The sequence below is a fragment of the Perognathus longimembris genome, chromosome 13, assembly GCF_023159225.1.
Source record: "Perognathus longimembris pacificus isolate PPM17 chromosome 13, ASM2315922v1, whole genome shotgun sequence".
Lineage (NCBI taxonomy): Eukaryota > Metazoa > Chordata > Mammalia > Rodentia > Heteromyidae > Perognathus > Perognathus longimembris.
In genome coordinates this window covers 54999967-55027176 of record NC_063173.1, presented here as the reverse complement: position 1 = coordinate 55027176, position 27210 = coordinate 54999967, and the positions used below count along the sequence as shown (strand labels likewise).

Sequence of the window (27210 nt, the reverse complement as noted above, 5' to 3'; positions counted from 1 at the left end):
ACAGAATGAGAGAGTGGAAGGTAAGGTGAGATCTAGGCACAGGCCCTCGTGTAAAGGTTTTAAGAGGATACTGAGGCCCACAGACAGAGGCCAGGGAGCCACCAATGGGGACACAGGTTCTATATGGCTTGCCCACAGGGGTAGAGAGGGGACAGGCAGCCTCCATGGCGGGGCCTGATTGAAGTCTGGAGCCTTAGGCACCCACCTCCCCTCCAGGGGTTTTACCTTCTCCAGCTCAGAACCCAAGAAGGAGGCCCAAGCTGGGGCCCTAAGAGTTAATAATTATGACTTAAGGAGATAGGGCCCCAGCCATCAGGTCCCGCCCTCCCGGGCAGCTGGTCCTGAGAGATTGCAAAGGTTAGTGTGAGGCTCAGCCCGGGGAGGGAGAGGCCTCCACCACCTGCCCTCCCAGCCGTCTCTAGAGGGACCCTCCGTGTGGCCCCCTCCCAGGCATGGACGCCGCAGAGGAGTCCAGCCGGTGCCCGGCCAGAGGGACATGCCCCGTGTACCTGGCCATGCGCTCGGGGGCTGTCCGTTATGTCCCACCAGGCCCTGAACAGGAGAGCAGCTTGGGAGAGGAGCCCTGGACTACGGGCAGGTGAGCCGGGATCTGTCATTTCTCTGCAGGAGAGGCAGAGGCGGAGCTCTGGGCAGCCTGCTAGATGGAACTTGGGAGGGAATTCAGGTGCCTCTTTGCAGGGTCAGCACCAAAAGGGGGGTACCTCTGGTGGTCTCATCCAGCTCCGTGGTTACACAGAGATGGGAGCTGCAGCTTGGAAAGGGCAAGACACTCCTGGGTTGCTGGGTGATGGTGGCTTGTGCCCGTAATCCTGGCTATTCAGCTAAGCAGCTATATAGGCTGAATAGCTAGGATCTGAGGATCACAGTTCAAAGCCAGCCCAGGGAAGGAAAGTCTGTGAGACTCTTATCTCCAATGAATCGCCCCCAAAGACCCAGAAGTGGATCTGTGGCTCAAAGAGTAGAGCGCTAGCCTTGAGTAAAAGAAGCTTAGGATCCATGCCCAAGCCCTGAGTTCAAGCCCCAGGACTGACACAAAAAACAAAAATACTTATCTGGGATGCTGAGAACAGACTTAAGTCCAGAATCATCTAGCATGGCGGTCTCCTGCTTCTCAACTGCTTCCAGTCAAGACCCTGTGACTGAGGGTGATGGGCTTGGAGATGAGATGGGGGGGAGGGGTGGAAAGAAAAAGAGGGGAGGCCAAGCAGGGCTGCCTCCTCCATCTGCTAGGCCAGGAAGCCATCTGTGGGCCGGCCAGCAGCCGAAGCATCCCAGCAAACCCTCTGGCTGCCAGGTTGTCTTTTGGGCAAATGTGAAAGGCGCCTCAACCTCACCACCCCTGGCTGTGTGACCTCAGGCAGGCTCCCATCGATGGGAGGTGGGGTGAAGGCACAGTGTGCGTCTGGGAGGAGCCACCGTAGCTGGATGCACGGATGGCAGGGTATTTTTGGCCAGTCATCGGATGTCCACGCTTGTCCAGTGGTAACCACACACTTGTCCTCTGAGGCTTTCTTCAAGGGCCTCTCCAGCCAGCCTGCTCCCTCCCAAGCTCAGGACGCTTCCTTGGGAAGGGGGACTGCAGGCCCTGGGTGGACACCCCCTGCACCCTTTATCTCCATCTAGTCTACTCGCCACAGTTTATCTTTGCTCTGGTTTTCAAAAACACTCCGAGGGCAAGGGCTTTGTCCTGAGCTCCTTTATTATCATCATCCCCATTGCCCTGGAGAGAGAATAAAGACAGGAAGGCTGAAGTTGTTCAAGGCTTAGCTGGGGGTGAATTCAAATCAACAAACACATGTTGACATCTGATTTGGGCTAGACCCAGGCGAAGACAGAGGAACCAACCCCCCTCCGAGAAGGGGCTAGAAGCCCTAAGTCTAGAAAACAATCACTGAGCAGCCTGAACGCTGTAGGAGGCCCAGGGCTGGATGAAGTTTGGAAAGCTGGGAGGCTGTCCAGGTGGTCTACTGCTCAAGAAATCAGCCCATGGAGTGGGCAAGGCGTGACATCCAGCCTGGTCTTGGCTCCCCAAGTTCTGTACTTGGGTGTTAGCTGTGCCCACTTGGGAAAGACACACCCTTTCTGGTTTGAACCAAGTCCCCATCACTTGGTAAAAGCAAACCCTAGACAAGTGGTCCTTGAGCAGAGACTGTGGTACCCACCATATTGGAGCCCCATAAGCTGGATGTAGAGATGTTCATTTGTTGTCCCAGCTACTCAGGAGGCTGAGGAGGGAGAAGCTCTTGAATCAAGAAGTTGAAGGCCAACCCGGGCAACCTGGCAAAGACCCCCTTTACAAGAGCTGATGGCTCATGACTGTGATCCTAGCTGCTGGGGAGACCTGAGGGATCTCGATTTGAAGCCAGCCTGGGCAGGAAAATCTCTTGAGACTTATCTCAACCACAAAAAGCCAGAAACGGAGCTGTGTGGCTCAAGTGGCAGAATGCTAACTAGCCTTGAGACAAAAAGCCCAGGGACAGTGCCCAGACCCTGAGTTCAAGCTCCAGGACCAGCACACCACACCACACACACAGGAAGGAAGGAAAGCTCTATGGGAACCCCAGGAAGGTCTGGGCCCTTATTTGGCCCTTAGATTGTGGTCAGAATTGAAAGTTGAGTGAATGAATGAATGAATGAGGTGTGTCCCTAAAGTTTGTCCTGCTAAACTCAAAGGTGTGGGGGGGGGGGGTCTGTGGGCTGCTGCATGTGGGAACCATGGCTGCATCACAGGAGAGGAGAGGTGGTGAAGCTCGGATTGGATTCTGCCCCTGGTGGCCAGGCCCAGGATGGGGAGTAGGGGTCACCAGTGTGTGTGTGGGGGGGGGGGGGGCAATTCTTGGACAGAGGGTAGACGGTGGAAAGCAGGGAAGGGCAGGCTGAATTCAGGACGGGAGCACGGATACTCGCTCCTGAAACCCAGAGTGGGACTGGGAGAAGTTGCTTTGGGGCTCTGCCCCTAGCAGCAGGCGGAATGTCACCAGAGACAGAGACGGGGTGCTCAGAGGGGGGACCCGCGGCCACGGGGCTCTGCTGGCCTTGGGTGGCGAACGCCGGGGAGACAATGGGAGCCCTGGTGGGTTCCGAAGCGGCGCTGGCGCAGGGCGCAGGGTGCCCGCCGGGGCCCGGGGCGCCGCGGGGAACGCGGGCCGGGCATCCCGGGCCGGGCATCCCGGGCGGGCGCGGCCCGGGGCGCGGAGGCGGGTGGGCTCCGCGTAGGGGCGGGGCCGGGCACGTGTCCCGGGGCCGCCCCCTGGCCACGTGACTCGCCCGGGGCAGCGGCGGGGCGGGGCGGGGCGGGGCCGAGGATCCCGGGCTGGGCCGACTGACCGCCCGACCGGCTGCGGGCTGGACCGGCGGCGGGACGGCCGCGGGCCCGGGGCGGAGTTGGCTGAGATCTGGGACGCAGCGCGGGGAAGCGGCCGGGCGCCCCGCGGCGCCGGGATGTGGAGTGGGTAGGTGGGGCACGCGCCGGGCGCGGGCCGCGGCGGCTCCGGGGCGGGGGGTCCGGGGGTCCCCGCGTGCGGGGGGCGCCGCACCCCGGCCCGGCTGCGCTCGCGGCGGGGCGGGGGAGGACGCCGGGCCGGCTCGTCGGTGTCCCGGGGACGGTGGGTGCATCCCATGGTATACCTGGGGCGCGCGGCTGGAGGAAGGACACCCGCCCGCCTCCCCGCGCCCCCGGGAGCCGCGCGGCAGGGGAAGGGGGCCAGGTCTCCCCAAGGTCGCTGGCCGGCTGGTGGCAGGGGCCGGGCGAGGGGACCTCCGGACCCCCGGGCGGGGGTCACGGGCATTGGTCCCGGCCGGTCTGACGGGGGTCTGTGCCCCGCGGGCGCAGGAAGGCGGACGGGGGGGTCTTCGTGGGAGTTGGGCTCGCGCTTCCTCCCCTTGAGCCCCACGCCCGGGGCCTGGGGCCGACCGCGGGACGGGATGGATGAGTGGCCCGGGGCGGGTCAGGACTCAGCGGGCGAGGGAGGCCTGGGCAGGTGGCCAGGGTGGGCCTTCTCCCTCCCTCCCCCCTTCCCCGCGGGGAGCCTGAGCCGAGGGCGGGCTCCTGGTGGGGAGAGGGGTGGAAGCTAGATCTCCGAAGCCCAGCCCGAGTTCGCTGGAGTTTGGGGAGAAGAGGTGCGATGTGGTTGAGTGAGGCGGGTTTGTGGGGCCTGGAGAAGTCCCGGTGGTGGGGTGGGGTGGGGTGGGATGGGGTCCTGTGTTCCTGGTCCTGCTTAGGGACCCGGACCAACGTTAGTGCGGAAGAAGCTTATGTTAGGTAGACTGAGGCGAAACAGGACTGCTTATTCCCTGGGTGACCTTTAAGAAATGGGCCTCTAGAATGTGAGCTGGGAGGCCTCCTTCCTTCCAGGCCAGGAGATGGATGGGTCAAGGGTCTCAAGATCTGGGACAAGGCCTTGCTGCCAAATTCCAAGGGCCCTCCTGGGAAATCTAAGCTACTGCCCCCGCAAACCCCTGTCGGCCCCCTTCTGTTACACTTGCTTGGAGTTCTGGAGTACAGTGGGGCACCGTGCACACAGTAGGGACTTCATAGATGCAGGTGAAAAGCTTGAGGGGCAGGAGGCAGAGTCAGGGGTCAGGAAGGCTGTATGAACCTCCTCATGTGGAGACAGAAGCAGGGACTTCATAGATGCAGGTGGAGAGCACCAGGGGCTGGGGAGGCTGGAGTTCGGGGTCACTGGAACACTGTATGAACCTCCTCATGTGGAGATAGAGGCAGAGAATCAGGGATCTGAAGCCAAGCTGCCAGAGCCCACGGTGGGGGGGGGGGTGTTAAGAGTTCAAGTTCCACCGCAATGGATTGGGGACTCTGCTCCAGGTTCAACTTGCCCCAGTCGCACTCTTAGTGGCCTGTGTTTGTGACCAGGTGCCAGTGGCTCATGCCCGTAATCCTAGCTACTCAGGAGGCTGAGGATCTGAGAATTGTGGTTCAAAGCCAGCCTGGGTAAGGAAGTCCATGAGACTCTTATCTCCAGTGAACCACCAAAAGAGTTTACGGTGGTTCAAGCAGTATACCGCTAGCCTTGAGCACAAAAGCTGGGAGCACCCAGGCCCTCGGTTCCAGCTCCAGGACTGGCACAAAAGTAAATAAGCCAGGTGTTGGTGGCTCATAACTGCAATCCTACCTACACATGAGGCTGAAATCTGAGCATCACAGTTTGAAGCCAGCCTGGGCAGGAAAATCTGTGAAACTCTTTATCTCCACTTAACCACCAGAAAACCGGAAGTGGTGCTGTGGCTCAATGTGGTAGAGCAGAAAAGCTCAGGAACTGTGCCTAGGCCCTGAGTTCAAGCTCCACATGTGACACATGCAAAGAGTAAATAAATTATATATAATAATTATTATGTATGATATATCTTGATATGCTTTTGATTCTAGACTAGGGGTTTGGGGAATCCTGCCCGAGCCACCTGGTATTTCTGAGGCTTGGTTTCCTGGTCTGAAAGATGAATTGAGCTATCTGTCTAGGATGATGGTTAATGGCCAGCCCCTAATCCCAGGCCCATCCTTGGACTTCGGGCTGCTATCCTGGGGGGGTGAGCAGAAGTGTCTGCAGGGGGGAGGGGGGAGGGGGGCAGGGGGAGGCTCTTCCTTGAACTCTGAGCCCAGGCTTACTTAAGGGTCTGGCCCTCTCCCATCGCCCCACTCTCCAGGGGACAGGGCTAGGCTGTCCAGCTCTCGCTGTCCTGGGCCCTTGGGACTTGGTCAGCAGAGGCCAGGCTCTGAATTCTGGGCTGATTCCTTACCATTGAGTGGCCATATAACCTTGCTGGGCGTGACCGGCTGGCAGGCCGGACTCTCCCCTGGGAGGGGGTCCTGTAGTCCTCTCTGATCTACCTGCCTGCCCATCCTGCCCTGCCACCGGTGGGAGGGAGCTCTTGTCCCCTTCCTTCTTACCTGTGCAGGACCAGGGAGGCTCCCCTGGCGTCTGCCTCCTGCCCATGGGAAGGGTCCGGGCTGGCCCGGTGACAGGCACAGAGTAGTCACACTCTAGGCAGCATTCTGGAGGGCAGATCTGGGGTGTGTCAACCTGGGGGGGGGGTGTTGGTACTGGGGCTTGAACTCAGGGGCTCACTGCTCTTCCTTCTCTTTTTTTTTTTTTGCTCAAGGCTGGCATTCTACCGCTTACTACATCCCCACTCCTGGCTTTTTGCTGGTTAATTAGAGTAGCTAACATTACAGGCATGAGCCCCCAGGGCTGCCTCGACTCTTAGACGAACTTGTTCGGGTGGAAGTGAGGTTTGTGCTAGATGCTGGGCCCTGTGCGGAGGAAGAGAGTTGGACTCACACCCACCCAGCCCTGGACTCCAGCTCTCTGATTCCCCTCCAGGGCTGGGCAGGGCTGTCAGGCTGGAGGCAATGATGGGGAAAGACTTGTCCTAGCCACCTGCTCCACCTGTCCTCACCTCCTCTTCCTTGCACTCAAACCTGCTGCTGCTCCTGCAGCTGCCACGCCCCCCCACACTTGATCCCCACTTCTGAGTGGCCAGGCCTCCCTCCTCTCTCCTCCTTTGCCTCTCCCAGCCCAACTCCAGGCCCTACCTCTCCCGCTACCTTCCCTCAGCTAACTTGCCCTCTCTGCCTTTGGGGGTCTCCTTCCTGGTCACCCCTAGCCGGGGCTGCTGGAGCTGTTTTCCCCGAGGCTGGCCCCTCCCAACAGCTGTCACTGTCTGCAGCTCCAGACTCTTCCAGCAAGCCCACACCGCGCCTTTTCACTTCCTGGTGGACCCCCGCCCACTTCCTCCTTGCCACCGAGGGTACTGCCATTCCCCTTCATCCTGTCCTGGGCTTTTAATGATCTCGATTACTGTATTTTGTTCCTCCTGCCCCTTTATCTGCTTCCTGGTCCTGCCATGGTTCCCCCCACCCCCACCCCATGGAGTGGGTAGGGCCTCTCCCAGTCTACCATGGCCCCCCTCCCCCGCCTTGGGGTGCACTGCCTCACACTTCCCGCCTGCATCCTGCCTTCTCTGAAACCAGCACTCATTCCCCCTTCTTAGGAACAGGTCCCGTGACATGTTCTGGGTTCATTTCCCCATCTGCTACTCCCTTGCTGTGTGTGTTAGCCAAGTTAGCAACCCTCTCTGGTCCTTCCATGCCTTGTCATTAAAACTAGGCTGTGGGGAGTGGGGGTACATCTCCCTACTGTGCTGTCCCCATAGGATGAGACTGTGTGGGTGGAATAGTAGACAGCCATAAACTTGACCTAGAGACTGGTAATCCTGTGTGCATGTGGCTTGGGGCCCAAAGCCTTGGTCCTCTGTGTGGACTGAGCTTTCTGAGCTTTCCTGAGACACCCTGGGACCTGGATACCTGTCGTGTAGCTGTCAGCCTCAGTCCTTTGTGGGCCACACTGGGAACTCTGAGGATGTATCTGGACAGGGCCCCTGGGCCCCAGCGCTGCCTGTTGGGAGCTGGGCCCTGGGTAGGGTTTCTGTGGCTTCCCTGGGCAGATGGACTGTAGTTACTCCTGATGGATCTTCAGCCTTGTCCTTTCCCTGGCTCCTGAACTACCCTCCCCACCCCCGCCTTAAGTCCATCAAGTATGGTGCCCAGGAGACACACATTGAGGGACGACCTGGGCCTTCGCCAGAGGGTGCAGAGACCTGGCAGCAGGCCGGCCTGTCCAGGCTGAGGAGGGCTGGAACCTCCGTGGGCCTCACGGGGTCATCAGTGACTTCTGGCTAGGTTCTGGGGACCCAGGCAGAATGACTGCATGCAAGAGTACTGCTGGTGTTTCGGGGTTTGGGGTGAGAATAGAAGCGCTGCTGGCCTTCACAGGCCAGGTCTGGTGGGCTGAGGCTTCCAGCCGCTCCGCATTGCACTTCCTGGGGAAGGGGCCTGGTGGAGTCCTTCCTGGCTGAGCTGAGGTGGGGGGGTTTCAGCTGCAGGAGCTGCTTCCAGAATGGGGGCACTGACCTTCCAGAATGGGGGCACTGGCTACCTCATCCTGCCCGGAGTTTTCTGTGTGCCAGTCCTGGAGCTTGAACTCAGGGCCTGAGAGCTGTCCCTGCACTTAAGGCGAGCACTCTATCTCTTGAGGCCCGGCTCCCACTTCTGGCTCTCTGGTGGTTAATTGGAGAGAAGACTCTCGTAGACTCCTGGTGCTGGCTTCAAGCCTTGTTCCTCAGGCCTCAGCCTCCTGAGTAGCGAGGATTACAGGCGTGGGCCACAGGTGCCTGGCTACTTCCAGCTTTTTTTTTTTTTTAAGATGTGGTTAATTGGAGATAAGTCTCAGGAACTCTCCAGATGGCTGCTGATAGCTCCTGAGTAGCCAGATTTATAAGCATAGGCCACTAGCACCTAGCTTTGATTTTTTTCTAACTGAGAATTGAACTCAGGACCTTTTGCTTGCTCAGCTAGTCTTACCACTTGAACCACAACTCCACACCAGCTTTTTGCTGGTTCTTTTGGAGATGAGGTCTCACTCTCTGAGTGCCTAGGATTACAGGCATGAATCAGTACACCCTGCTGCCTCTGACCTTGACCCTAGAATCTCTCACTCCAGCTGACCCCAGGAGCCTCTGCGCTTTATTCTAGATGCTGGACACTATTCCTGTTGGTAACTGGGATAAGGAGGGGTAGAGAGGCCGGGTGGAACCACCTCCGCCGGGGTCTGGATCTGCCCCGTGCCTGGGCGCTCACGCCCAGGTTTTTAGGCTCTGGTCTGGAAGGGTGTTGTGTATGAAACATGGGCGTCTGTGACTTGGCTGGGCCCAAGGGCCCCAGTCAGCACCTCCTTCCTCTGAACTTTGTGAGTCACACGGGGAGCTGGCCTCCAAGCCCGGAAGTTGGGGGGGGGGGGGTGTCTGTGCCGGGAGCTTCCCTCCATGCACTTGCTGGGCCCTTCTTTCCCTCCTCTTGCTCCTGCCACACCTAGGCCAGGCAGAAAAGGGGCCTTGGTGGCTACAGAGACCTCTTTTGCCAGTACTTCCTGCCATTCCCATCTGAGCTTGGGCATTGCCACTGAGAGCAGGGGCCGTATCCTGGAGATCTGCTCTCAGGCCTCCTGGTCGCTCTCCTCTGGCTGGAAAATAGGGTCCCATCCCCCAAGCTTGCTGGGAAGATGGAATCCTCCAGCCCAGACCTTTAGTGTTATCCAGGGTACCCAGAGGCCCAGGTGGACAACGCTTTGACCCCCTCAGGGGCCGGAAGGTGACACTTCTTACAGTCTTGTTCTGTTGGGCAAGGCGTGTGGACAATCCAGGGACCCCCGCCTCGGGAAGGACACCAGGGCTGGCATCGGAGGTCTGGGATCCTTACCATGCCCTACGCAGTGCTGTGTAGACCACCCAGACCCTTGACTTGCCGTTGCTGCTCAGCGGCCAGCAGTGGGCAGCTGGCCAGGCAGGCTGTCATGACCACAGCCCAGCGTGGGTTAACTATGGCCATCCTCTTCCACACAAGGGAGTGGGGCTGGCTCCCCAGGTCTCCAGGACACACCTTTGGGAGCCCTCAGGGCCAGAGGTGTGTCACCTACAGGACCCATGGCCAGCCGACCCAGGCTTCCTCTACTGGATGTGGTTACAATCTTCATCTGTTCAGCGAGCATCAGGCCTGATTATCTTATTTGATTCGTATAGCGCCTCCTGCAGGTTTTACCCCACACTACGGGGGGAATGCAGGTTACAAGGACGTCATTCCCAGGGGTTCACTGTATTCTTAGCCACCCCCGCCCCCAGCCTCCCTCCTGGAAAGGTGGTTTCTGGGCCTGAGCAGAGTGTGAGGAGACAATCCGGGCCATAATTGGGTCAAATTTCCCTGCTACAGCCAAGGTGGAGCCTCTGGAAGCCCCCTGGGCCCAGCAGCTCTTCATCCCGAGGCCGAAGCACTGATTCCAGCACTCACCCCACCGCTGGGTCACTTGGCGGGAAGCCTAGATGTGGCTGACGAGTCAGAGCACTGCCCCTGGCCGGCTGTGTGACCCCAGGCATGGCCCTTCCCTTCCCCAAGTTCCTGTCCCTCATCTGTAGAACGGGAATGAGAGCAGGGTTGAGGGCAGATCCCACCCCCCAGCCCAGGGGGCCACCATGGCACTGTGGAAGAGGCCACTCATTCGAGCCAATAAGACAAGACAGACCTCCTCCTTCCAACCAAGGTGATGGAAGACATTCCTTGACGCCTGCGCAGTGCTGGCGGGGTGATGGCTTTCTGTTCTCATCTAATTCATCTGAGGTGGAGCCGGGCCCAAGCTGAGAAGCTTCCAGACTACACACTAGGCCAGTTCTAGGGGAGAGGGCAGGGGCTGGATGAGGTCATGTGAAGGGCTGACCGTGGGCTCATTGCTGGGGTCTCTTGGGTGTTCGTCCCTTTGTGTTAGCAAGAAGGAAACCGAGGCTCAGAGGCTGGCTGCTTGGTGACCTTCCTGCGGTGCTGGGGACAGGGAGAGGAGGTGGTCCCCAGCCCCCTACCCTTCCTCCTCAGCTCTTCTGCGTGGCCTTGTGCTCCTCCTGTGCGGGTGTCTGGGGGCCCCCTCCCACCCCCCTCCCACCCCCCTCCCACCCCCTCCCTGCTGTCCGCCCCTGCGGCTCAGAAGCTGCTGGCTCAGGAGCCCCTGACTTTTGCTGAGCAAGCAAATCTCAAGGTGCTGTCTTGGCACAAATCACCGCTGGCCGGGCCCTCCTCTCCCTTCCCTCTTCCAGGGTCTCTTTTCAACTTGTGGGTTGGGGGGTGGGGGGGGTGGTGTGTACTTGGGGAACTGGGGAGGGCAGAGGTGTCTCTCGCAAGGCCTCCAGAGTCTTTCATCTCGGCAAGCAAATCTCGAGTCATTGGAATCTCTCCCTACGAAGTCTGGGAAGGGAGGTGTCAGGAAGTGGATCTTCCTTGCCTGGGCTATTTGCAGAATCTAACTGGCTACCCTGGCCTCCTGCTTCCTCTCTGGTCCTCCCTGAAAGAGGTTGTATCTGCATTTATCTAACTCCTGGCATTGAATGTGTCAGGTGAACTGTGCCAATGAGTTTATATTCATTGCATCCGTGCAGGCCACATCCATGAAGCTCATCCTGGGTGCGGAGGTTTCTGCACATCTTGGCTTTGATGACCATTAGGGCTGTCCCCACTGGATAAAAGTAGAGACCTTGAGTTGGGTAGCTCATTCCTACAATCCTAGCTCATAAGGAGGCTTAGATCTCTGAGGATTGAGGTTCAAAGCCAACCGCAAGCAGAAAAGTCCATGAGATTCTGATCCCCAATTAGCCAGAGTGGCCGGGCGCCAATGGCTCACGCCTGTAACCCTAGCTACTCAGGAGGCTGAGATCTGAGGATTGTGGTTTGAAGCCAACCTGGGCAGGAAAGTCTATAAGACTCTTTTTTTTTTTTCCCCCAGTCCTGGGCCTTGGACTCAGGGCCTGAGCACTGTCCCTGGCTTCTTTTTTGCTCAAGGCTAGCACTCTGCCACTTGAGCCACAGTGCCCCTTCTGGCCATTTTCTATATATGTGGTGCTGGGGAATCGAACCCAGGGCTTCATGTATACAAGGCAAGCACTCTTGCCACTAGGCCATATCCTCAGCTCTCTATAAGACTCTTATCTCCAATGAACCACAAAAAGCCAGAGGTGGAGCTATGGTTCAAGAGGTAGAGCATTAGTCTTGAGTACAAAAGCTCTAGGATAGTGCCAAGGCCGAGTTCAAGCCACAGCACCAGCCAAGAAAACAGCTGGAGTGATGTATGGTTCAAGTGGTAGAGCACCAGCCTTGAGTGGGAAAATCTAAGGGACAGTGCCCAGGCCCTGGTTCAAGCCCCAGTGCCAGCACACGCATACACCATTGATGGATTTACAGTCACCTGTGTGCTTAATAAATGCACACTGGGCACTTACAGAGAGCCACAGGCAGCTCTAGGTCCTAGGCTGGCAGTGGGGTCGACAGAGGTGCCTGAGCCCTATCCTTAAGAAGCCGCATGCTTGGTCATTCTACCCCCGTGACCACCTCCTTTGTAGCTTGTAGTGACCCCATTTTGCAGACAGATGGACAGAGGCCCACGTGGCAGACGCACACCGCCCTGGGTTGGTCCCCGTTCCAAGCTTCCCGTCTGCCCATGCCCTTGTTTACTTGCTACCTTGTTTGATGCCTTGCAGCTCACCCCAACCAGAAGAGGGGCTCCTGCCACCCCTCACGGCTGTCCCGGGTTCCTGGAAGAGCGTGGGGGCCCACCGGGAACCCCCAGGAGCCCTGGGGGAGACCTCTGCAGGGGAGAAGGCCCAAGGCGAGGAGGGTCCCACAGCCGCCCAGCTGGACGTGTCGCGCCTGCGCAGCAGCTCCATGGAGATCCGAGAGAAGGGCTCAGAGTTCCTGAAGGAGGAGCTGCACAAAGCCCAGAAGGTGAGGGCCCAGGGCAGTGGGTGGGGTGCGCGGAGGTGGCAAAGGGAAAGAAGGGGTCAGGAGCTTATGCACACTTACCCAGGCCTACTGCATGCTGGGGCTGTGTTGGGTGACCAGAAAGGGCACGGAAGAGCCCAGTTCTTGTGTCTTTTTCTTTCTGCTGCTGGGGATAGAACCCAAGACCTCTTGGGCTGGCTGAACACCTGCTTTTACTATGGGGCTACATCCTGATCCTATCAAAAAACTTGCCCCAAGTTCAGCTTGCGTGGCTCCCGCCTGTGAATCCTAGCTACCCAAAGAGGCTGAGAGCTGAGGATTGTGATTGGAAGCCAGCCTGGGACTGAGACTCTTATTTCCAAGGAACCACAAAAAAAAAAAGCTGGAAGTGGAGGTGTGGCTCAAGTAGTAGGGCACTAACTTTGAGCAAAAACAAGAACAAAAACCCCTCAGCTCCTAGGCCCTGAGTTCAAGCCCTAATACAGGCAAAAGAAAACAACAACCCTGCTCCAAGCTCTGATGGGCTGACAAGCAAGGCTTTACCCTTGTGCTGTGGACTAAATAGAAGGTGTAGTTCAAAGTGTTGGGGCACCAAGGAGGTAGGCTGGTGGTCCAAAGCCTCCTACCGGATGCCCATGGGTAGGACAGAGCCTGGTTGGGCGGGCCCACTCTCCTCCAGTGCCTGGCTGGGGTCTCCCAGGGCTGACAGCCTATGCCCGGCTGCAGGAGCTGAAGCTGAAGGACGAGGAATGTGAACGACTGTACAAGGTGCGTGAACAGCTGGAGCGGGAGCTGGAGGAGCTGACTGCCAGCCTGTTCGAGGTACACTGGGCGGGCAGGGGAGCCTGGGAAAGGGGTGGCCCCGGTGTCCAGCAACTCCTGACTACTCACGCAGAGGCTGCCCTCTTCCAGGAAGCCCACAAGATGGTTCGGGAGGCCAACATGAAGCAGGCTACATCAGAGAAGCAGCTCAAGGAGGCGTGGGGCAAGGTGAGGTCTCCCTCCATCTGCCTAGACCATGGGGCTCCCGCCTGGCCCCTGGTCTGGCTATCGTCGGCCATCACCGGTCCAGGGAGGGCAGGCCAGGGGCCTGAGAGCCCATAGCCCCACCCCAACTCCACGTTTCTCTTGAAACGCAGAGACGGTTCTGAGGCTTCCAGGGAATTTGAGGACACAAGTGTGTCATTTCCTCTCTCCCTCCTCCCAAACCCCTTACCAAGCAGAAACTTCTTCCAGAAGCTTCCTCTCTCAGAGCCTGCTTGTCTCCCCCCCCTCCTCCCCCCACCCCATGAGGCCCTGCACCCTGGGGCTTGGGCTGTCATGCAGTTGACGTTGACTGCCCCCTCCTGTCCCCACCAGATCGACATGCTGCAGGCAGAGGTGACCGCCTTGAAGACGCTGGTCATCACGTCCACGCCAGCCTCTCCCAACCGGGAGCTTCACCCCCAGCTGCTGAGCCCCACCAAGACCGGGCCCCGAAAGGGTCACGCACGTCATAAGAGCACCAGCAACGCCCTCTGCCCCGTCGTGTGCCCCGCTGCGGGCCGCGCCCTCACCCCAGACAAGGAGGGCAAAGAGGTGAGGCGGCTGGCCAGCGGCGGGTGCAGGGTGGAGAAGGGGCTCCTGCTGTCAGATAGATCAGAAGCCACTGAGAGCCAGCCCCACCCCGCGCACCCCCTTGCTGCGTGGCCCGGAGCCCGCCTCGTCCCTCTCGGGGCCTCCATGTTCTCCGAGCGAAGGAGATTGGGAAGTTCCATCTCGCCAGCCTCCTGCAACAGGAGAGGTCTGGTAAACTGCTTGCCGACCCTGTGCAATGGCCAGTCAGTGGTCTCTAAACGGGAGTCTGGTTTTGACCCTGAGGGTCTTTCCTTGGGTCCTCAAGGACGACACACATTACCTCAAAAGGAGGCTGGGAGGCCTCCTGGGTCCAGTGTGGTCATGGCCTCGAGGCTGGGCACCCCTGATCTCAAGGGTGTGTGCTGCCCCTGGCCTTGTAGTGGGAAAGGTAAGATCATCCAGTAGAGCCCTGGCATTGTCTCCTCCTGGTGCCCTAGGAAGAACTACCAAGACACCAATGGCAAGAGCCAGCTGGGGCTGCACTGGAGGGGCACAGGAGAGAGGCACTGGGTGGAATCCAGCTTTCAGGGGTTCTCACGTCAGGCCCCCCCCCACCCCAAGCTTAGTGCTCTCCTCCATCTCTACCTCTGCAGGAGACATAAGCAAAGCCCCTCCCCCTCCCTAATTGTCCCTTTCTGACTTGACCTTTCAACCAGAAATTGATATCTCCTCCTTGTCTACCTCTGTGCTCCTGTCTGTCTGTCTGTCTGTCTGTCTGTCTGTCATCTGTCTTCTCCGTGGCCCAGCCTGGGCTGCCTCCTCTACTCTCCCTACTCCTCTGTGTGACCCCCAGCAAGGCTGTCCACCTCACCTACGAGCCGGCCTGGCAGCTCCTGCCTGGGGAGCCGGCCACGGCCCCTACTTCTGCTACCTCTTCCTCCTTTTTCCGACAGGTAATGGCTCCACACAGGGGCCTCCCTTTCTGGGCTCCTCTGGGCTCCACTCATTGCATGCAGTGCAGGGCAGGCCGGCTTCTCCTCCTCTGAGTGTAGAGCAGGGCACGCCGGTGTGTTTCCTCCGTGCACACGCGTGTGCCTATGTGTCCCTCCGTGTGCACGCGTGTGCCTGCATGTACATCCTGACCCACTGGGACCTGCAGATTGGATTCTTGCAGGCTGAGTGTGCGGCTTCAAGATGAAGTCAGTTCTGTAATTGTATTTATTGTTAGTTATTTGGGGCGCTGGTCCTGGGACTTCAACTCAGCCTGAGCTCTGTCCCTGCTTTTTTGCTTAAGGCTCCATATCTGGCTTTTTGGTGGTTAATTGGAGACTTTTTTTTTTCCTGGGCTGGCTTTGACCCATAATTCTCAGATGCCAGCCCCTTGAGTAGCTAGGATTCCAGTTGTGAGCCACTGGCTCAATTCTGTGATCTTGAAGCACCAAGAAATTTCAAACCCCTCTGAGAGAAGAAGGGTCAGCTCTGAAGCCTTTGGTGCAAAGGGCAGAGGGGAGGCCTTGGTCCTCACCTGCATGGCTACGGCCTGGACACAGGCTTGCTGGTGTGCTGGACCCTCCCGCGCCTCCCCAGCCCCTCTCCCCGAGCTGATGGTGCTGGCCCGCCACCTTGACTGTCCCCTCCCCTGGCTCCCCTCCCTCCCCAGGTGGACACAACCCTATTTGCAGAGTTCCAGGCCTGGAGGGCATCGCCCACCCTCGACAAGACCTGCCCCTTCCTGGAAAGAGTCTACCGAGAGGATGTGGGGCCCTGCCTGGACTTCACCATGCAGGAGGTGAGGGGGGGAGGGTGGCCGGGGGGACTGCCCCCCCTCCCCAGAGACCCGAGTCTTCACCACCCCGCCTCTCTCCTTGGTCCACCACAGCTCTCTGCCCTGGTCCGGGCCGCCGTGGAGGACAATACACTGACTATCGAGCCCGTTGCTTCACAGACACTGCCTACAGTGAAGGTGGCCCCTATTGAGTGTGGCAGCTCCAGCAGCAAGTACGCTCAGTGCCTTGTCCGCCCCCCCCCCCCACGCGTGGACGCCCCACCTGGAGTCTGTACCCGGGGGTCGGGTGGGCTGAGCCTCGGGGCTCTGGAGTCCTGGCATGGGGCATTCAGGCCTGGCCAGACCCCTGGGGTGTATGGCTGCCATCTCCTCTCCGTGAGCCGGGGAGTGGGGGGATGGTCCCGGTCAGCTCCCGCCGCCTCCTCCGCCTCCCTCCAGCACGTGTGCCCTGAGCGGGCTGGCTCGCACCTGCCGCCATCGCATCCGGCTGGGGGACTCTGAGGGCCACTACTACATCTCACCCTCTTCCCGGGCTAGGGTAAGTCACGCTTTGGGGCCACACCAGGGGTGGGGGCTCAGGGCCCCAGGCCTCCTAGATCTGCAGGGCGTGATTCAGGCACAGAGAGGGGCAGAGACAGACTTGAGCTGCAGTCACCTGTCCTAGTCTGCTCTTGCTGTGTGACGGACCTAATGGCGCTCCCACCTGTCTCCTGGGTTAAGAGCAGGGTTTTTACCCAGTGTCTCCATCACGTGTCAGGGCTGGATTCCTTGCTGAGCTCTTGTGGTTCAGGCTGAGCTTAGGTGGCCAGATTCAGTCCCACAAGCTTGCAGGAGGGGCTCTTTGTAGAGTGGGGGACACCCTCAGGTGTACCCCAGGGTACAATGTGGGGCTTCTAGCCACAGCGTCTGCAGCCCTTGCCCCTTAGATTGTTGTCTAGACCCTCATTCGGGAGCCACAAGTCCCCTGCGACTCTAATCACAGCACAACTCCTCAGCAGATCACAACTTTCTGGGGCTACTGGTCAAAGCTAGGGAGCTTGATGGTGCCCGAGAGACCCCAGGGTGGGGTGCTGACAACCCCTGGTGGTGGGGGGGATGCTACCACTGAACCCCTCCCTGCCCTTGCGTCTCCCACGGGTGCCCACTACCCACCTGGTGTCGGAAGGGACCTCACCCCGCCACCGCCTCCCCTCCTCTCCCTCCCCATGTAGCTCAGTCTTACACTGCGCAGCCTTTGCATCCTAGACCTTGTGTACCTTACACACAGGGTGCTCCTCCCTCAGAGCTCTTGGGGGCCCAGGGGGGCTCTTGGGGGCTCAGCTGCCAGATACCTCCCACCCTGCCTCGGCTGGGTTGCCTAGAGCCAGCCCAGAGGTACGGACTTCCTTGTAACTTTTTCTTTTTCTTTTTTCCCTTTTTTTTTTCTACTATAGGACCAGAAACATTTTATTGTAGTCATGAGCTGTAAGCACCTCATAGACAAATACAATTTCTTATTTTAGAATTTTAGCTAGTATAACCTCTGACACATAGTTGGTTGACTATATGTGGACTATATGTGTTTATTTTTAAATTGTTACTGTAAAGGTGATGTACAGAGGAGTTACAGTTATCTAAGTCAGATAAAGAGTATATTCCTGGCCTGGGAATGTGACTTAATGACAGAGTGCTTGTCTAGCATGCACGAAGCCCTGGGTTCTATTCCTCAGCACCACATCAAGAGAAAAAGCCAGAAGTGGAGCTGTGGCTCAAGTGGCAGAGTACTAGCCTTGAGCAAAAGAAGCTCAGGGACAGTGCCCAGGCCCTGAGCTCAAGCCCCAGGATTGGAAATAAAAAAAGCAAATGAAAAAAGGGTATATTCCCTTTTGGACCATGTCACCCCTTCCCTCACTCTCTCCCAGTTTTTTTCTCCCAACCCCACCCACATGTTATAGAGTTCATTTTCAATATAGTGTCTCGTGAGTACCATGGCTACATTTGTTCACCCTCTGTCCCTCCATTTCTGTGCCCCCTTACCTTCCTAAAGACAGATTAATGAACAAACAAGACAAAAATAAAAGAAAAAATGGCAACAAACTAAAAAAAAAAAACTCTCATTTCCATTACCTGGAGTTCATTTCGATAAGTATTATTGTATATAATCAGAGGCACATACGCATTGTGCCTTTCTATTCCTCTCCTGAGAGTATCCTCCTCTGGCCTCACTGTTTCCTGTACCTGGAGAAAGCAGAAGAAGCAGAATGGGCACAAGGGAAGGAGCCATGCTGTGCCACCTTGGCAGATCCCTAGGGACTGGGGCACGGAGCTGGTGCCACCAGGCAAGGGGCTGGCCTTGACTTCCCTCTGTGTCAGTGGGCAGTCGCTGGCTGAGGTCTGCGGGGTAGGGGTGCAGAAGTAGTCACCTGTGAGCCAAGACCAGCTTACCTTCTCACCATCTGGATGGGGCCCCAGCCTAGGGACAGGCCCCAGGGAAGGCCACCAAGAGGGTCCCCATGGCAGATAGGAGAGCCCATCCATCCTCATCCGCTCTCTGCGGATAGGTCCTTCCTGCTGGCTACCAGAATGGTGTCTCACCGGCCTGCAGGCCATGGGTGGACGCTAATGGAATTAGGGACTGCTACCCAGTCTCCTGGGGCTCCCCACACACTCTGCCTTCTGCCCACAGATCACCGCAGTGTGCAACTTCTTCACCTATATCCGCTACATTCAGCAAGGCCTGGTGCGGCAGGACGGTAAGCGCCCCCTGGTGGCGGCTTTGGGAATGGCGGGGAGAGGTGGGGAGGAAGGGGCAAATAAATGCCTTCAGGGAAAACCTGCCCTGGACCATGGGCAGCGCACTGGGGCTCTCCCAGGAGAACGGTTAAGGCTGTGGGTGGCTTTTTAATCCTCCTTGGTGCTGAGTCCCGTGGGGAGAAGAGCGGCGGAAGGGGCCTGTAGCTGGCCCGTGGGCCTGGGTGTCTGGGTCCAGAGGTGCTTTCTGTGGAGAAGGCTCTTGTGTCTCCTGTTACTGCACAATCGAGCCTCTCCCCCCCCCACACCCCGTTATCACTGTAGAGTGTGTGGCAATGTGTGTCTGGTCACTAGGGGCAGAGAGGGCCAGGCCCTCTGCCCAAGGTAACCATGAGCACTCGCTCTTCCCCCTCTCTCCCTCCCCCCGCTTCCCTCCCCAGCGGAACCCATGTTCTGGGAGATCATGAGGCTGAGGAAGGAAATGTCACTGGCCAAGCTGGGCTTCTTCCCCCAGGAGGCCTAGGGTGTGTGGCCTGGAGCGGGACTCTGAGCCGGAGCAAGCGAGCCGCCTCGTGACACATAGGATGACAGGGTCCCGAAAAACAGCCCTGAGCCAGAAGCTGGAAAGTACAAACAGCCAGGCTATGAAGGCACCACTGAGCCAGGACAGACAGAGGGACAAGCTGGCCTGGACCGCATGAGATGACCCTTCTGTCTTCACCGAACAACCACCAGGAGAATTTCCAGAGAGCACCAAAGACCGAGGAGCCCTGAGCCATATTTAGGGGGTCCGGGAGAGGACACCTGGAGACACCTGCCCCCAACCCCCATCCCGGGAGCTGCTACCCATAGGTGCCTTGTTACTGCCACGGATTCAGAGAGGGACTGGTGGTGCTATCAGGGTAGCCACCATCCCCGTCCCCAGGCCCTGGGCCACCAGCGCCCCCTGGTGGCCACCCCACAGCCTGCTTCCCCCGTGGGCTTGGGTGTCGGGCTGTCCCCAGGGGCCTTGTTACTCTGAGGGCCTCTTAACAGCTGTCTCCTCCAACCCGCACAAGTGCTGCCATCCTCCCAGTGCATACAGCCTGCCCCGTCCCCCTGACCTCCCACTTCATTCCTGGCCGCAAGAGCTCCTGTCCCCAGAACAGCCGGTGGACTGGGGCCCTTTTCCTTCCAGAGTGTGACACAGAGGGGACCTCGGGACGTATTTGCAGCCGTAGTGGGGAGGGGGCCTTTCAGATCCCAGTGGCCCTGTATGTGGGACCGGGAGAGGGAGGTGGGCAGGCCCCAGGCCCCAACCCACCTGTCACAGCCCACTCAGAACAGACCGGGGTTAGGGGCTCTAACCTGGACATGTCCCTCACCATGCCCCTGTTTCCTCCTTTGAACGGAATGTAACACAATCTCTATTTAATAAAGGAAGGCTTTGTTGGTAGGGGCTAGGCAGGGGTGGCCTGCCTTCACTCCTGCGCCCTGGGGCTCCGGCCAAGGCTTGGGCATCTGAAGGAATGAAACCAAATCCTTTCCCTGCCCGCCCTCGTGCTTGGGATTAACCCCAAATCCCGCTGGCCACTTTCTCGCTGCAGTGAGGACTTTTGGAGTTCTCAGAGTTGGGGGTGGGGAGGGGGCCCGTCTTCCTCTCCCAAGCCTCACCTCTGGGTCCCTCCAGGCCTTAATGATGACCTCCAGTCTACAGGAAGCCTTGGGAGCCCAGAGCTGAAGCGTCCAGGCGGCCTGTGGGTTGTCGGGGCAGTGCAGGATCCATTGGTCTGGTTTGTCAATATGGAGGAAGGGGGAGACAGACCTGGGCATGGAAGGGTTCTTAATGAGGGACAAGTGCACAGGTGCAAGAGGTGGGGGTGGCTGATTCTCCCAGGACCCAGCGTGGAGCAGAGGAGAAGGTGTCGCGGTGTCTTGGCCCTCCCAGATGCCTTCCTGGAAGCGGACAGCAGCTGTGGGGTGGGTCAGTGTGTGTCGGGGCCGGTGACACCCGAGGCCCAGCACCAGGAGGCCGTGCAAGTGGTCTGGGCTGTGCCGCCTCCTTTCCCTGAACCCTCCTCATCCCCTTTGTTCCCACGTGCCACTCTTGGTCCCTGTGAGTGGAGCCCCTCACTCTCGGTCCCCTCACGTGGTCCTGGGCCTAAGCCTTCTGTCATCTGAATCCACCCCGTACCGTGGACTGCTCTGTGCGGCACAAGTCCCCGGCGCTGCGTGGAGGGAAGTAAAAGAAGAAAGGGCAGCTGGGCACTGGTGGCCTGGAATCCTAGCTGCTCAGGAGGTTGAGATCTGAGGATCACAGTTCAAAGCCAGCCCAGGCTGAAAAGTCACCCTGAGACTCTCGTCTCTAATGAACCACCAGAAAACCGGAAGTGGCGCTGTGGCTCAAAGTGGTAGAGTGCTAGCCTGGAACAAAAGAGCTCAGGGACAGCACCCAGGCCCTGAGTTCAAGCCTCATGACCGACAAGAAGGAGAAGGAGATACAGGCAGCACGTCCTGTATGTGCCGTGGGGCCACCCAGAAGTGCTGCTTCCTATCTTGCACCATGTCCACTCTGGGTCAGTTGAGGCAAAAACAAGCAAACACAACAACAGAGCTCTGGGTCCTCTCACCTCTCCCTCCCAGCATACAGGCCTATGGGCCTCAGATCCAGTCAGGACCAAGAGGGCACCAAGAAATGGGGGAGCCCTACACCCCAGACTTGTGGGGCATTGTCAGGCCCCAGCGAAGCCATCTTGAGCAGGGACCCCATGTGGTGGCTTTAGAACAACAGCTGCCAGCAACAGCTGGTACCTCAGCAACTGACACTGAGATGGGCGTGGCTGGCTGCTCGCCCTTCTAATGAATCCACTCACTTCAATAGTGGAGCGCCTTTCTATGTGGTTGGTAGATGGAGGCACTGGAAAGTCAGGAAGCAGGCATGGTGGCCTCGGGGGAGGACTGAGCGCTGTTTATAGGGCTTTCATGGAACACCTGCACTTTGACTTTAAGAGACTTCAAGGCTAGAAGTGTAGCTCAAAGGTAGAGCCTTTACCCAGCATGCACCAGGCCCTGGGTTCCATCCTCAGCACTCTTAATTATTTTTGTATGTGTATGTTCCAATACTGGGGCTTGAACTCAGGGCCTGGACACTGTCCCTTAGTTGTGTCCATTGAAAGCTGGTAGTCTACTATTTGAAGTATACCTCCACTGCTGTCTTTTTGCTAGTGAGGTAGAGATGAGAATCTCACGGGGGCTGGGAATGTGGCTTAGCAGTAGAGTGCTTGCCTAGCATGCATGAAGCCCTGGGTTCGATTCCTCAGTACCACATACATAAAAAAAAAAAAGCTGGAAGTGGCGCTGTGGCTCAAGTGGTAGAGTGCTAGCCTTGAGCAAAAGAAGCTCTGGGACAGTGATCAGGCCCTGAGTTCAAGTTTAGGAACTGGAAAAAAAAATCAATCAGACTTTTCTACCAAGGCTGTTTTATAGCACTATCATCAGATCTCAGCCGCCTGAGTAGCTAGGATTACAAGTGTGACCCTGGCTTGAAAAAGAAATTCAGAAACTCGGATCATTCAGTGATAGCGGAGCTAGAATTCAAGTTTCTTTGCTTCCCACATTCTGGCCCAGCTGCCCTCAGTGGCTCTCGGGGGGGGGGGGGGGGGGGGAGGGCTGGCTGACATCAGCTGCACAGTTGTGTCTATTTATTTGTTTGGGGTTTTTTGGCCAGTCCTGGGGCATGGACTCAGGGCCTGAGCACTGTCCCTGGCTTCTTTTTGCTCAAGGCTAGCACTCTACCAATTGAGCCACAGCACCACTTCTGGCCTTTTCTATAGATGTGGTGCTGAGGAATCGAACCCAGGGCCTCATGTATACGAGGCGAGCACTCTATCACTAGGCCATATTCTCAGCCCCTGCACAGTTGTTTTTAAGTGAATGTTCTAGATAACTCAGGCCACTCTAAGTGGGTCTGGCACATAGGAACCATGTAAATCCTCCTTAGCCACCTCTTAAGAGGCATTCCTGAGCGTGGCCCCCAAGAAGGGTGACACTGAGCCTCAGCCCAGTGCCCCTAGGGACATCCTGAGCAGTCAGGCCTTGTAATCAGCCCGAATCCCAGGGCAAGCCATTTCTCAGTCTTCTCATCTCTCAGTTGGGAAGGTTGGGTTAAATGGCCTTTTCCTCCTTTCTTTCTTTCTTTCTTTCTTTTTTTTTTTTTTTTTTTGGTGGTGGTCATGGGGCTTGAACTCTGGGCCTGGGCGCTGTCCCTGAGCTCTTCAGCTCAAGGCTAGCGCTCTACCGCTTGAACCACAGTGCCACTTCTGGTTTTCTGGTGGTTCATTGGAAATAAGAGTCTCAGGAACTTCCCTGCCTGGACTGGCTTTGAACCACAATCCTCCGACCTCAGCCTTCTGAGAAGTTAGGATTAGGGCTGGAATGTAGCTCAGTGGCAAAGCGCTTGCCTAGCAAGTGCAATGTCCTGGGTTCGATCCCCAGTACCAAAAAAGAAAAGACAAAAAATACAGTTTAAAAAAAAGAAAGAAGTTAGGATTATAGGCTCTTTTTTTCTTTCTTGTGGTTTATAAAACACAGAAAATTTACCATTGTCATGTTTTAAGTGTACATCTGAGTAGCGTTAAAAACCCAACCCACGGGCTGGGAATGTGGCCTAGTGGTAGAGTGCTTGCCTTATGTACATGAAGCCCTGGGTTCAATTCCTCAGCACCACATATACAGAAAAGGCCGGAAGTGGCATTGTGGCTCAAGTGGCAGAGTGGTAGCCTTGAGCAAAAAGAAGCCAGGGACAGTGCTCAGGCCCTGAGTTCAAGCCCCAGGACTGGCAAAAAAAAAAAACCCAAAACCAATCCACTATCAAAAGTAGATCTCAGGACTTCAGCATCTAGTAGAACTAAAATGTTGTGTCTTAAACATTTCCCTTCTCACAGCACCTGACAACTAACATTTATTGCCCCCCATCTTTTTGGTGTCAGTACTGGAGCTGGAATTCAGGGTCTCTTGCTTGTACTTGGCTTTGTCTTTTTTTTTTTGGCCAGTTCTGGGGCTTGGACTCAGGGCCTGAGCACTGTCCCTGAGCTTCTTTTGCCCACTGCTAACACTCTACCACTTGAGCCACAATGCTACTTCTGGCTTTTTCTACTTATGTGGTACTGAGGAATCAAACCCAGTAAGTACTTCATCCACATTCCCAGCCTCTCACTTGGCTTTTTTATTGTACCACTTGAGTCACACCTCCACTTCGAATCTTTTGCTGGTTCATTGGAGATAAGGGTCTCACAGTCTTTTCTGTCTGGGCTGGCTTTGAACCATGATCTTCAGATCTTAGCCTCCTGAGTAGCTAGGATTATAGGCACAAGCCATCAGTGCCCAGCTTATTTTTTTGCCTCTGAATGTGAGCACTCTACAAAACTTTTAAAATTGGAATCAGAGGGCTGAGGATATGGCCTAGTGGCAAGAGTGCTTGCCTTGTATACATGAGGCCCTGGGTTCGATTCCCCAGCACCACATATACAGAAAATGGCCAGAAGTGATGCTGTGGCTCAGGTGGCAGAGCGCTAGCCTTGAGCAAGAATAAGCCAGGGACGGTGCTCAGGCCCTGAGTCCAAGCCCCAGGACTGGCCAAAAAAAAAAAAAAATTGGAATCAGAGTCATCGTCTTTTATACCATAGCATAATGTCCTCAGTGGTACTGTGGTACCATGTGGCAGGATTTCCTTTCTAGGGCCGAATATTCCATTGTATATGAATAACATTTCGTTCCCAAGTGATTCTAATGCATTAGCCTCATCTGTTCATGGGTATAGGTTTTTTTCTGTAGCTTGGCTCTTGTGAATCATGCTGTTCATGAATGAATACGAGCAGTTGTACCACGTTGAGGCTCTGCTTTCTTTTCTCCCAGATAGATTCTCCTAGGTAGGATTGCTGGATCGTTTGGTCATTTTTAACTCGAGGGCCTTCCATACAGTGTTCCACAGTGGTTGCAACATTTAGTCTCAACAATAGTGCACAAGAGCTCCAATGTCTATCCTCATCAATACTCGTGTGTGTGTGTGTGTGTGTGTGTGTGTGTGTGTCCTTACAGGTGTGAGGGGGTCCTCGCCGAGGTTCTGTTCATTACTGATGTGGACCATTTTTACGCCTTTGCTGCTCATTTGGGTGCAGACCCTTTCTAGCAACTGTTCTGAGGCAGCCTGCCTTGAGGACGGCCCTGGGAGACGACTTGAGTTCCCCCAGGCTCCTCTTACCTAACTCTGAGGTCTTCCCTCACCGCCCCCCCCCCCCCCACTTCCTTCGGCCTGATCCCTCGGCTCATCCTGGGTGGAGCTGCAGCTCAAAGCAAATAGAAATGCCGGGACTTCAGTTCCTCCCACCATGTCTGTGTGCAATAAATGGCTCAACTTTGAGACTGTTTGTTTTTTGTTTGTTGTTTTCCTTTGGTCTGTCATGAGGCTTGAACTCAGAGCCTGGGAGCTTTTCTTCACACCAGGGACTGGGGCAGAGGCTGCATGTGATTCAGGGGACCTATCTAGAGCTCCCTCTATCCACCACCCCCCCCCCCCCGCCCCGAGCAAAAACTACAGCTGGCCAGTCCCCTCCTCCCTCTGTGGACACACACACACACACACACACACACACACACACACACACACACACACATCCTGGCTGGGGCCCAGTGGCAGCTCAGGAATGTTGAGTGGTCTGAGAGGCCCCAGGCTGCCCTGGCTGTAGGGCTGGAGTCCCCAGTTGTCCTGGCTGGCTTGGGTTGGAAGCATAAGGGCTGGAAGTGGCCCCCGGAAGGCTCCGAGGCCTGTCAAGGACTAACGTGGAAGAAGGGGTCACAGTGTCAGCTGCAGGTGGGACTGGTGTGTCCAGAAAGGCAGCCTGGCCTAAGCCTGCCCTTGGCTTAGCTCCTTCCCCAGCACCATGGTGGGCCTAGGACACGTGGAGTTGGTAATCTATGCCAACCCCTGACCATTCCATACCCTGTGTTCAGTGGGAACTGGGGCGGGGGCGGGGGGGGCGCGCGGGCAGGGAGGACGGAAGTTCCCATCATCCCCTCTGCCCCCATGCTGGGGCTACCTGCACAGGGATCAAGCGGCTCCCATGTGAGGTGGCTTCCCAGATCTCTCTGCTCGTCCCCACTCCTCAAGCCAGGTGTTCCGGGAACTGGGGAAGAAAGCTGCCGAGGTTCATTGAACCCTGCTCTCCCTGTGGCACAAACACTGCCAGCCTCTGGTTGCCACACGTACTGCGTCTGTCATCTGCAGACTCAGTGGCCCCTGATTGGAAATGTTTAGGAAAAAAATTCTAAAATGTGACACTAGAATTTGCCAAGCATTCACCCAGACCCAGTGACTCCATCCAGGTGAAATAAACATGGTGGTAGCCCATGGTTCTGTGCATTTAGGCCTGGGATGGTTGCATCCCTACTGAACTACAGACTTTAAAAAAAAAAAATTTAATTCTTGCCATGGCTTCGCCAACCATGCAGCAGAACAAGTATTTATGGAGCATTTGCATTGTATTAATCGTCTAGAGATGGCTTAAAATATATGGAAGCAACGAGGCACTAGTGGCTTGCCTGTAATGCTAGCTACTCAGGAGGCCGAGAGCTGAGGATTGCAGTTGAAAGCCAGCCCAGGAAGGGAAATCTATGATGAGACTCATCTCCAATTAACCACCATATAAAAGCCAGAAGTGTAGTTGTGGCTCAAAAAAGCTAAGAGATAGCACCCAGGCCTTGAGTTCAAGCCCAAGAACTAGTGCAAAAGAAAAATTATATACATGTGTGTATATATATGTATGTATACATATACATATATATATATATATATATATATATATATATATACAGAAGGATGTGTGAAGGTTAGATGTCAATTCCATGCCATTTTATACAAGGAACTTGGGCTCAAGGGTGGTTTTGGCAACCACACGAGGCCCTAGAAACAATCCCTCACACAAACAATAAAATCCTGGGGCCAAGATGTTATGCATATCAGGAAAATGTGCTTCAGATTTTCAGAATTTTTTCCTTCCACTAGCCGGTTAGTATCACCTGGGAACTTGATAGAAATGGGCCTCAGCTCCCAACCTATTCTGAATCAAGCGTGGTGGCCGCTGGCTGTGTCTTAGTAACCAGCTCTGAAGGCAGGTGCAATGGGCGCTCAAGTTTGACAAGTTCTGCCAGGGTGGGGGGGCAGTGTGATTCTTTTTGGTGTGACCGCTTAACTGTTAGCACCAGGCATCCATGTCACTGAAACAAAACAACACTCAGAAAGGGACTGACGCCTCTAATCCTAGTGACTCAGGAGACTGAGATCTGAAGATCCCAGCTGGAAGCCAGCCCACTCAAAGACCCCTAGCTCTGACTGTGTGGCAAAAATGCTGGAAGTGAAGGCGGTGTGGCTGAAATGGTAGAATGCCAGCCTGGAGTGGAGGGGGGTGGGGAGAAGGGAGCTAAGCAAGAGTGTGAGACCCAGAGTTCCAGTCCAGCACCAAAAAAGAAAAAAAAAAAAAAAAAAGAGGGAGGAACTTGGATTTTGTTTGAACAGTGCCAATCCCAGGACTTGAACTCAGGGCCTGAGCACTGTCCCTGGCTTCTTTTTGCTCAAGACTAGCACTCTACCACATGAGCCCCAGAGCCACTTCTGGCTTTTTCTGTGTATGTGGTGCTGAGGAATCGAACCCAGGCCTTCATGCATGCAAGAAAAGCACTCTACCACTAAGCCACATTCCCAGCCTCACCAACGGAGGTCGGCAGATGTGGGGGGGGGGAACCCCTTTGTTTAGTCACCCTC

General features: G+C 56.5%; 1 protein-coding gene across 5 annotated transcripts in view; it reads left to right on the top strand.

Moving 5' to 3' along the window:
* Window positions 1–408: 408 nt before the first annotated feature.
* The window catches only part of Rab3il1 (RAB3A interacting protein like 1), a 29151-nt gene continuing 2349 nt past the window's right edge, over window positions 409–27210 (top strand). The window contains exons 1-11 of one of the 5 annotated variants that reach the window (XM_048361151.1): window positions 3344–3473; window positions 12103–12346; window positions 13070–13165; window positions 13256–13333; window positions 13703–13921; window positions 14707–14853; window positions 15561–15689; window positions 15780–15898; window positions 16125–16224; window positions 18352–18418; window positions 18857–19851. In XM_048361151.1, coding sequence (XP_048217108.1) covers window positions 3463–3473; window positions 12103–12346; window positions 13070–13165; window positions 13256–13333; window positions 13703–13921; window positions 14707–14853; window positions 15561–15689; window positions 15780–15898; window positions 16125–16224; window positions 18352–18418; window positions 18857–18939 — 1293 coding nt within the window. In that variant the 5' untranslated portion in view covers window positions 3344–3462 and the 3' untranslated portion in view covers window positions 18940–19851. Of the gene's footprint in view, window positions 599–3343; window positions 3474–12102; window positions 12347–13069; window positions 13166–13255; window positions 13334–13702; window positions 13922–14706; window positions 14854–15560; window positions 15690–15779; window positions 15899–16124; window positions 16225–18351; window positions 18419–18856; window positions 19852–27210 lie in introns of those variants that run through there. The other 4 variants (XR_007213062.1, XM_048361149.1, XM_048361147.1 and 1 more) reach the window with 4 other exon arrangements.